The sequence below is a fragment of the Medicago truncatula genome, chromosome 6, assembly GCF_003473485.1.
Source record: "Medicago truncatula cultivar Jemalong A17 chromosome 6, MtrunA17r5.0-ANR, whole genome shotgun sequence".
NCBI lineage: Eukaryota > Viridiplantae > Streptophyta > Magnoliopsida > Fabales > Fabaceae > Medicago > Medicago truncatula.
In genome coordinates this window covers 39456790-39468539 of record NC_053047.1, presented here as the reverse complement: position 1 = coordinate 39468539, position 11750 = coordinate 39456790, and the positions used below count along the sequence as shown (strand labels likewise).

The window sequence follows — 11750 nt, the reverse complement described above, 5'->3', positions numbered from 1 at the left end:
AGACATTTATCTAAATAATATTGGTTTCATTTAAATGCATATCTGATACTTGTGAATATAGCACTTTTCACTATTAGTCTTCTAAAAGTTTTTTTGTTTTTAATCCTTGCAAGTATAAAATATTTTGTTCTGTTTTTTGAAGTCTCTGTAAAATTTGTTAAATTTGGAATTAGACATTGTAATTTGTATGAAATATTCATTTTAATCCTTATATTGTCAGTATCGGAGGACTAAAATCAAATGTACAACTTATTACATAGACCAATTCCAACGTTAAATTTTTTTCAAGGACTAAAAAAGGGCAGTCTGGTGCACTAACGCTCTAGCATACGCAAAATCCAAAAAGGGGTCCCACCATTTTGGTGTATTGTAAACAGCATTATCCTGTTTTTTACACAAGAGGTTTCCAAGACTTGAACATGTGACCTTTCGGTCACGTGACAACAACTTTAATGTTTCAAGGACTAAAAGCAAATATATATCTGTTTGCTAGGTTTAAAAACATTCTTTTTGTATGAACCAGAACATATGTATACCAGTTCTTATATTTTTGAGAAAAATATGTATTTGAGAACATAAATGAAAGACACCATGTATGACTATATCAGCAAGGTATCTAGATAATCTAATTCAGTACAAAGCAAATAATAGTATGTCATATAATCAAACCTTGAGAGAATCATTTTTCTCAACTAAGAGAAAATAGAATTACATATTTGAAGTATTATTACCCCTAATCAATGCATAAGAGTCTAGTGAACTACCACCATACATAATAATACATGATACAAAATTAAACTACACTCTTGGCCTTTGTTCAGTTCCGATAATCAGAACACTATTTACAAGTTACAACAAGTAACATATTTTCAAGGTCCACTTTTCCTACAAATGAGAAAGAAAAAGGTTTGTAGAAAAAGATGACCCCTAGTACACACATAACAGCTCTATAATCAAACATACAAACAGTGCTCCATCCAACAATGGATGAAGCAAAGTGGCTCCGGCAACGAATGCGAAAAGTACCTGAGTAGGGAGGAACTGTTGTTCAAGCCAAAAAATATTGGTTGATCCACTCGGCTAACTTTCCAGTTCGACAACTTCTGTATAAACTTTTTGTACAAACTACTTGTCAGCTGCATCTTGTCCTTTCTGCTCTGATTTTTCAACTCTTTGATTCACTTGATGCTTTGAATTCGGATCAACAAGAAGCAAGCGCGACATAACATACGACAAGAGTTCTTCACGGTGCGAGAACGTGAAGTCTAAATGTGCATATTCAAACTGATTATACGAAACATTTACATCGGCACTTTTCATCAATCTATAGTGTCTCTTTACCATTGAAGGTCTTATAACTTTGTCTTTATGTCCGGCAACAAGATCAACAGGAATGTCGATGAGTCCGTAGTGTTTACCTAAGTCCAAAGGCTCGGGTGAATTGTAGGCCATTCTATTGGCAGAGGCGTTCCCGTAATCAAACATTCTAAACTTGCCAACACGCATAATCTGCGCAAGATGGAGGGCAACACGAAAAGACACTCCCGGCATGTCGTTCATGTTGTAGTGTGGCAGTCCTAAAACTCCAACCCAATTCGAGCTGTCTCCACCAACAACGTAGCTCATTAGAGTTTGAACTAGTCCTCCAACCGCAGGTAGGTTATGAAGATCCCGAGCTAACTTAAAGACAAGCATGCGAAAAAACCGGGTAGGTATATAGAATGCAGGCACAACATGAGACATAACAGGAGCCATAAAAGTTAATAGAATCTCTGCCGCGGAAAAAACTATGTTAGAGTCGTCATGAAAACCAGCCGGGGATAATAAAATCAATCTTGAAAGTCTGTGTGGCTTCTCTTCTATCCTTCGTGTAACAACATACATTATCATTGCAGCTCCTCCTAAACTATGAGAAATTGCACAAAGCTTGTAAAGCTGATCATCATCGGTTTCCTCCTCAATATCAGGTTTACTAAGCTTCAATTCAGCAGTTTTCACTTGATGGATTTTCTCTATCATAGCAGGAATATCCTCGGTACCGTGTTCATTGATTGAGTACTGCCAATATCTGCATTACATGAATAAAAAAAATTATGTTCTTTACATTCCATAATTTCCAAAAATTTCGTTAACAGTTTCTACAAGATTTGATGTGAGAACTTACTGTCGCGATGAAATGTTTTTGTTGACATGTTCCCTTGAAACCAAACCACGAAAGTTTCCGAGATATACATCATACCCTGCAGATAAAAGAAAACTCTACATGTAACAATTGCAACAACAAAAATGTTTGGTAGAACACAGATATTAACTTGACAAAAATAACAAACCTTGATCATAGGCTGCAAAAGCTGGAGATCCAACAACACCGTTAGATACCCAACTGAACGAAAAGAAAAATTGAATATCGTTATTATCTTGACCAAATTATGTAAATTGGGAAAAGAAAAATCTTTTCCAGCTTCAAAAGGAGAATTTTGAAATCCTACAAACAGATTATTCAACATAATTTTAAATAATCTTTTCCATTTACTAGACAGTTCATATAGCAAAAGTTTGAGCAATACTAACGGTCCTGTAGTAAAAAAATATGGGAAAGTTTTATCTTAGGTTCCTAGACCTTTCCCCTCCCCATAGAGCCTGAAAAGCCGAATCTAGAGGCATGACTATACCACACATGAAAAACAAAATCACAAGTCACAAACAGATGGCAAGACGACTCTACCAGAAAACCTCAAAATACACAATTGATACCTCTATGGTCAATAATAACCCTCCGTCTGAACAAATTTTGGCGTTATCACGAAGTAACTGCAAGAGAAGACAATTACCTTAGAAGGGAACTAACTCTTCCAAACCTTAAGATTTGGACCAACCTGAGAAAAATCAGAGATTACGGCATACCCTGAACTGACCAAAAAGGACCCACTGCTGTCATGCTTCCACCTCCAGCAATCCTAGGCATGGGAGAGCAAGATCTCATTGAGCACCAAGACCAATTGGCCACCAAGCTCTCCTCCCAAACAAAGAAGTGTCCCCTCCACCTAAGGTCCTAGACCCACTCTCCCCCTAACCATGGCCCATGTCGCCAATCAAAATTCCCTGCCGGTCCAAAACCTGAAAGAGCCTTCGGAATTGGATCATCAAGGGTGCCGCTGCCACCTAGTGGTCATCCCAAAAAGAGGTCGACCACCCATTCAGAAACACCTTGACCACACCATATGGAACTAGTCGCCGATTGAATAAAAACCAGAACCTAGCAACGAGTTACCTTTCCACCACTGAGAGACATTTTATTACCCGCCCGAACGACCACCCAGATGAAACGGGATCGAACGGATCCCGTACCTAGCAATGAGGATACCTCGCCACAGAGCTTTCCCTCTAGAAATTAATAACCCCCACTTCCATTTACCCAAAAGAGCCATATTAACGAGGGGTACACCCCTAACCCCTAGACCTCCTCTACTCTTCGGCTTGCAAACCTCAGACCACCTAACCCATTGGATTTTGCTAGCAGCTTGGAACCATCCCAAAGGATGTGCCTCTGTAGTCGGACAATCCTTTTCCACACTTTAACTGCATCTTCATGAGGCCAACGTACCGATTACTCTACACACCTAGCCTATCTGAGACGAGATTCTTGAATGAAATGATGGAATTGCTTGAGAGATTAAACCCTCAGCCTCGTGTATTTATATTCAAAAGTTCACAATCAAGATCCCTTAATTATAGGGATAACAAAACTAATATCATAAAGATGTAAACAAAATATCTATATAATAGGAAACTAAATCAAGGCAATATCTCAATAGAGATCAATCAGGGCTTCCCCGGTTGACTTCCTGCGGGCCCCCACTAGCAGACCAAGGTAAGTAGAGATCCCACTCTACGGTGCAAGAAGCTCTCCACTAAGACCAGAAAAGAGCTACTAACATTGACACCCATCACACTGCTCTTGGCAAAGTTAACACAAAGACTTAAAGCTAGCTCAAAGCACCGGAGAATCGTCTTAACAGTCCAAATGTTCTCCATCGTAGCTTCACTAAGGACGTAGTTTCATCGACATACTGAGAAAGGGAAACTGCCAAGCCAGAATCCCCTATCTTGAACCCTGAGTAAAGATTAAGTGCTTCTGCACTTATGATCGCCGCATTCAACCCTTCCATCACTAACAGAAAAAGGAAAGGAGTCAAAGGGTCCCCTTGTTTGATCCCTCTTTGAAAATTAATATCCTAATTTAAGCACCCATTAACCATGACCGATTCAATCTACTGTGTTCTTTGTTTGCGCTTTTGTATTAGTTTTATTTTGAACCGGAGTTGTTGTTCTAACACCAACTCCACCACACACCAAGTGGAAACAGGCTTTGGTTGTTGTCTTCTATTCTACTAATAGTAAGATTATGCAACTATTGACTTAAATAAAACTCTTTATGCAACGTAAAAATTTCCCAACCTACTATACAAAAACATTCGAGTAAAACATTTTTCTTCCAAACATGAGCTTTCAAACACACACATGTCATATAAAGTTTTGAACTTACGTAGGTAAACTATATCACAATGCCAAGCTAGAACCAAGAAAAATTGAGATAACATGACTCACCCCATTGATGAATCAAAAACTCCATGCTGAAGAAAAAGAGCTTTTCTTGCATCTCGCCTGTGAAACAAAAAAATGATAAAACAGTTGAGAAATAAAACTACATCAACTAGCATGGTGCGTGAAGTATCCATTTCTGACTTCCATAAAAAGTGAATATTTTACCTAGGTATTCTTTCCAAAAGAAGAATATACCCGTCAGCAGTGATCACATTAATAGCTTCGTACGGATACCTGTCACAAGTATAATGAGAAATCATGAAGCTGGCAAACAAGATGTCAAAATAGAATATGTATATAAAGGCAGCTACACGACAGCCATTACCCGAGATCTGTTATGACATCCTGACATGTACGTGTGTCTGTGTTCAGAGACTCGTAGTTGATTTTCCTCTCAGAAGATCCAGGGCCTTCTCCCCCTAGCGTGGCTGCAGAAACGGATGCATCCACAACAGGATTGCGAATTTCTTTAATGCCATTTTCATTAGATGAAAACAACCCGCATAATGCACCAAAAGCTTTCGAGGGAGATAGAACAAGATGTGCTGCCTTGTGAACAACATCGAAGACAGCTTCTATACATATCTCTGTGCCTAGATGAAGATCCTGTTTAACAAAATAATTTTACTTAGTAATATAAAAGTTACACTTATATGGATTTTTCTAAGAACTATGAATAAATAAAGAGTTCAATATTAATACAACACTGACAGTAAATCTTTATGCTGACAATGTATACGAATTATATCCATAAATAAACAAAACGAAAATTAATATATAATTGTTGTTGCGAACCTCTACAATGCCACGTCTCCTATCAGTAGCACGATGGACAAACTGTTCCTTGATACTTTGCATCCTCTTATATGCATGTAAATGAGAAGGGCGTTTCTCTCTAGAGATGCATAGGACTTTTGACACGACAAAATAAGCTAACTGGAGAAGACGAAGCGGAATCCTAAGCAATAATTTCACAGGAAGTAAAATCCAAAGTAAGATGTATTGGATCCAATTCATCTGATGCCTGTTGTATCTAGCAAAAGCGGCTTCAGAGGCTCTAGAACTATGAGATGCGGGAGATGGAGGGCATTCATATCTATCACTATCTTCTTCTCCGGATGATGAGTATTCCACGCTTGAGTTATCAGAATCCACAGAAAGTTCATGGATGAATTGGTTGAAAGAGGAAGCGCCACTAGAAAAAAGAGAAAAAATCAAGGTGAGGAATGTTATTGGAATCCGCTACACAAGCTATAATGCCGCTAATTGTTCAAATTCTACTGTGCAATAGTTTCAATTGAAGTGTTGAGAAAGTAGAGAAAAATTGACACAAAAATTACCGATGTCGTAATGAAAAGCCTTACTTCTCCATCCATCGTGGAAGCCGTGGTCCTCGGAAAGTTGGTCTGAGTTCCCAACCATGAATACCTTCAAGTATTTTAGCATTTCCAGGAAGTAATGCCAACAAAAGTGCAGACACTCCATTGATTATCCTAACAATATTGTTCAAAGACTCGCAAGTAATAGTCTTCACTGACCTGCACTAAAAAACTATATGAATAGGATACCCCTCGGCTCTCAAACATCAATGCATAAATACATGATGCGACTTCGAATACACATAAAATAAAACAATGGTTATCATTATCTTACGATAAATAAATACGTTATACGAGTAGTTTCTCGATTCGATACAAAAGTGAACCCAATCAATTCAAATCACTACTGCGTGTATATTTTGCACATTAATCTCATCTTGAATCCTAATTCACTTTGATTAATCACAATTCATTCCAATGAATCATTACCTAAACTTAGTTTAGTCAGCAAAAATCTTGAATTATTTTGAGGTTCATATATGATATACCATTAAGATCCCAACAGAGAACAACCAAAGTTAAGCCCAAAAAATTTCTCAATCCTTCCAACAAACTAACAAAATTAATCCGAATTTTCGCCAAATCTTTTAGATTAGCAAATTCAATAACACCAGAAAAAGGAAAACATTGTTAAAGATTGGTGGTATATCATTGAAGCATCACATAACCAAAAGGGGAATTTACCTCTATCCAACAATCAAATGAAATCCAACAAGAATTATAATCCAAAAAAAAAAGTTCAAATTCAAACATAACAGTTCTATCATTAATCATTTCCTCAAGAAAAAAACATGTTCAAATTCAAAAAAAGAAAACATGTTCCAAAACAACAAAAAGACCAAACATATTAAATTAATCATTTAATTTCCTCAAGAACCCTCATTCGTAATCAAATTAATATACTATAAAACTTCATAAAAAAAACACAAAAACATGATTTAACAATAACCATTCCAGCACAACAACAGAAAACCAAACATATTCTTAATTCTTATCATTAATCATTTCATCAAGAACCCTCTTCATAATAATTTTATCACACAATAAACCTCACAACAAAAAACAAAAACATGATCAAACAATAACAATTCCAACACAACAAAAACACCATCATAACCATTTCCTCAAAAACCAAAAGCATTCATCAGCTACCATCATATAGAAAAAAAAAATCAAATAGCCTTACTCTTTAGAGACACCAATGGCATGATCAACCAAACGTTGCATCATAAGCTTATTTTTTCTCTTCCTTCTTTCTCAAAATTTCTCTTCAAAAACCAAAACTTTCCAATAGCAAATCTAAGAATATGCAGAAAAACAACAAAATTTTCAATACCCAGAATCAGAATCAAAGTGAAAATGAAGGTTTATGAAGAGATTTGTGTTTAAAAAAAAAACATTTTCTGTTGTTTTTGTTTGAATTAATAATAATAACAGACAAAAATTAATGTTTGACGAGGACGAAGTCGGTGGTTTATGTCGGAAGCCACGTGGAGGAATCTTATTAGTCCAAAATTCTATGAATTGGTTTTTAGCTACGGTTTTTGAGTTTTAGCTACGGTGTTTTTATTTAGCTACGGTTTTTTAGTTTGAAATGGATTAGATTTACACGTAAGGTGTGGGACCCAGCTATTTATGTGGTGATTCTATATTCGTCTAAGTGATTGTTAGGAGAATCTAGACCGTTGATTAGTGAATATTCAGAATATAATGGACGGTTGAGATTGGATAAAGATGTTTTGTGAGTTACACGTGGATTAGGTAATTGCCTCTTGCTTGAAAGAAGAGGCATGATAATGGAAGAAAGTAGGTAAAAATAACTAAATAAGTGCTTTTTTTTTACTAATTAATAAATAAGTGCTTTTTCTAATTTAGGCAACAATGATTTATGACATTGGCCAAAGTAGTTGATTTTGATTCTTCTTTAAATTAAACTTATTTTCAAAGATGTGTTATTTATGAAGAATTGAAAGATTCAACAAAGTATCTATAGATTGGACGGAATCAAATCTTAAAAGAAAATTGTGTGTAGTGAATGAAGTGGTGTTAGTTGGTATTCAAAATATTTTGTTGAACTTTTTGTTTTGCTTTACCTTAAGAAACGTTTATCATATGTTTGACAAAGTACTTTAGCATTAAAATTGTGTCAAAAATAAATTTTAGTATTAAAATAACGTTTTTCATTCAGGATTTGGTTACGTTGTTATAGGTCGAGTGTAATTAGAGTTTAAATTTTATTTTTTTTAAGGAGAGTTTAAATTCTTATTGTTCCCTTTTTTATGTAAAATTTTGAACAGAGTTCTTTGAGGTTAAGAGTTACTTTCAATTAAGTGGTCTTTAAAACAAAACAAAAAAAAAATTCTTTTGACAAAAATAAAACGATATTCATTCATTCAAATTGATATATTACATCAGATACAAACTTCGCTAAAAATGTAAAGGGTAAATCTGCGAACAAACTTACAACATCCAATTTAATAGCATAAAATGACAAAATGCCTACAAATAATATTCACATGCTTCCGGATCTTCAACGTTGACGATCAAATCATTGGTTGATTTTGTAACTGACTAATGCCAATATTTCAATAGGAAATAAACGAACGCCGCGAAATCAAACGCCGCACAAGACGACGAACAACACAACGTCACACTTAGACGAAGAAATCACAAAAAAACAGAAGAAAAAAAAACTTGATACATGTGAAAACTACTTATTTAGATTGAAAGAAAAGGGAAAAAGATGTAGAAGGATGATTCTAGGTCAAACAATGACTTAAAACCACCTATCCTCGATGAATGAAAGAGAAAGAATGTTTAAAGAGAACTTGGAATTTCTCTCACTAGAAAATTATGGCTGACTAATTCTTAGCACGAACCTTAAAAAAAACCTAATTATCGCATATAAATAAAGTCTCTTATTAAGTTTTTCAATTATGATCTTTCCTCTAAAAAAATTAATTATAATCTAATGAGAGATTTTTTTGCCCGGACTCGGGTTAGGGCTTCAAAGCACAAATTTTTTTAACTCATAATGTTTTAAGTTTCCTTAAAAAAAATGTTTTAAGGTCATTTTTTATATAAAAGTTATACTTTTAGTATCTTAGCATGTGTTCTTACGACACATATTAGTGTGACTCTTTTTAAAATTTTAAATATATATCAAAATATTGAACTCTCCTAAAAAAAATCCTTCAAAGCTTGCATAAATTGATTACTCTATTTGTGAGTTAAAAAATTACGAAGTCCAAAAACTTAATCAAGAATCATAAATTCAGTCTTCTATTTCCGGAACTAAGTTCATGGAGGCTTTAGATGTGAAGTTTTTAATTAGTGTGTTGCATTTGAAAACTTTGAATTCTCCAAGCATTAAATAGATAGGAAAAGGGGGCTAACTCTATGACATTTGACTTGGTCCTTTAGTATCAACCTCTATTTCATGATTTTGAGTTTCATGATGTAATTTAAAGTTAGAATCATTTCTTGATAGTTAAGTGTCTTTAACATTAGCAGCCAAATTGAGGTCTGGCAACTGATTTATTTAATCGTGATCACAAGGATTAAAATGGATGTTTAAATCTATGTTAAGAGGGGGTTTCATGACACGAATATGTTTAGTTCTTCATATGTATATATACCCTTGTTTCATGCATCTTGCTCCTAAAAATTTGGCGCCAGAAATTTGCAAAATAATTCTTAAATTTTTTATTTTGGAGCCTTCAAAATTTAAATTTTGGTAAAAAAAAGAAAGTGGATGTTCATTCATGTTGCTTCTCATCATCTCATAACGTTCAACCTTCTTCCTCTCATCATCTTATTCATTGTTGCTTCTCCAAATTTTTAAAAAGGAGTAAATAGAACAAGACTAAATGATAAAGTTGAACTCGTGATTAACACATTTCAGATTATGATTAATGAATTAACACAACAATTAACTCAACAATCATCTACTAAATATAATTAATTCAATTTCAACTATTAGATCTCTTCAATTTACATTCAACAACATGTATGGTTAATTATAAGCAATTATAAAATACTATTATTATTAGTCATGTTGGTTAAGAAAGTCTCACAAAAGATAAAAAACAGGGAATGATAAAGTGCTTATAAGCAAAGTGGGGTTGAATAACGTGCTTGTTAGATATCACAACGAGTTTAGCAAAATCACGGCCACAGCATGATTATGTATAACCAATTTTTTTGACAAAGATTATGTATAACCAATTGTAATATCAAACATAAGTTAATTGATTTGGGAGTGTTTGGTTTTATGGTGAGAAAATCCGATTTTAAGTGAATTTAAGGTGTGCTTGTTTTAAATCGGTCATATTTATGTGAAGTGATTTTTATTGGGATATATTCATCTAAAAAGTGATTTAAACAAGTTAAAAACAAGTTGAACTAATATCAAGTTATTTACGTTTGGATACATTCATGTAATATTGATTTGAAAAGTAAATTTGAGTGTAAAAATTAGAGTTAAAATCTACAAATTCAATCATCGAGTTAGTTAGAATTAATTCGGGAGAAAAAATCAATTATATTCAAGAATGTCCAAACATATCAAAATCGTGTATACGCCTCTAAAACCAATTTTGACTCCTCTAAAAATAAAACTTAACATAAACTTTAGATCTTTTAGTTTATCTAATCTCTAAGCTTAACTATTAGTAATTTAATTCTTTACTAAATGGCAACATGATATTAGAGCTCAAAACTCAAAATTCTAAGTTGGCCTCCAACTCAATAAAAAATAAAAAGATAATGTCAACTTGTATCTTAAGGATACATGTTAAGGATTTAAAAGTAGAAATTTGATTTTAAAAGTTATGCACTCAATTTCTTAAAAGTTTAAAAAATGTTATTTTTAATACTAAATTTTTATTTTCAAATCTTTAACATGTGCTCTTAAAACATAAGATAGCAAGATCCAAACGAAGATATATGAAATCTTATGGCCAAAATCAATCGAGTTCAAGCTAAACATGAAAAATAAAAATGGGCTTTGAAAAAAGGGACAAAAAGATATTTAAGTGTATTTTAACTAAAAAAAAAATATTTTGCTAAGAGAAAGACCCTTTGACCGAATTACATACAAACACGACAATTAAAGTAAATATTGGTAATATTCTGGCATAAAAGGTTAACATAACCATGAAGAGGATGGTGAAGAAAATGAGAACTTGTAGGTAAATAGAATTTGTAACCTGCCACTCTCTCATCCTAATGTGATTATGAGGGCGACAGTAGAAACACAAAGGTAAGGAGGCATGCACCCTTTGTTAATTAGAGTAACTGCCACCATCGAATCTAACTCAAGAGAGACCAACTGATAACCATTATCTCAAGCTACTTAAAGCTTACTCAAATAACTTTTTTTTTTCTTTTCAAGTAGTTTAGTGGTTAGAATTCACCTTATAAGATGAATAAGTGGGATCTCTGGGGTTCGAACCTCGACCACTGCATATAATAATGCATTGTCCTATCAACTGAGCTATGCTCACGGGACTACCCAAATAAATTTTAACTAATAAAGGAAAATGCATTTAAAAAGTATGTGATAGAGTCTTTGTGTGTGTCTTTTTCGAGTATGTAGGTTTTCTTGTCCTTCTATTTGCACGCAACGATCAATCATATTTTCAAATTTTCTGAAATAGCATATACGTCTCTGAATTTAATGAATTTCAATCAATTCAGTCCCTCTGTTAAGTCTCACCGTTAGCTGTGATGATATGTGACGTTAAACGTTGATGTTGATTGTCA

At 34.0% G+C, this 11750-nt stretch overlaps 1 protein-coding gene across 2 annotated transcripts; it reads right to left on the bottom strand.

Moving 5' to 3' along the window:
- Nucleotides 1–629: 629 nt before the first annotated feature.
- On the bottom strand, nt 630–7425 carry LOC25496883 (gastric triacylglycerol lipase). Of its 2 annotated transcripts, XM_013597591.2 has the most exons (9): nt 7171–7425; nt 5970–6143; nt 5401–5800; nt 4931–5211; nt 4771–4839; nt 4609–4665; nt 2331–2383; nt 2165–2240; nt 630–2068 (listed from the first exon to the last, which is right to left on the bottom strand). In XM_013597591.2, the coding sequence occupies exons 1-9, from the start codon at nt 7212–7214 to the stop codon at nt 1126–1128; spliced, it is 2097 nt and encodes a 698-aa protein (XP_013453045.1). In that variant the 5' UTR covers nt 7215–7425; the 3' UTR covers nt 630–1125. The 2 variants fall into 2 exon arrangements, with proteins under 2 accessions (XP_013453045.1, XP_024641593.1); XM_024785825.2 differs by lacking the exon at nt 7171–7425 and having other exon boundaries at nt 5946–6088.
- Between the last annotated feature and the right edge of the window lie 4325 nt (nt 7426–11750).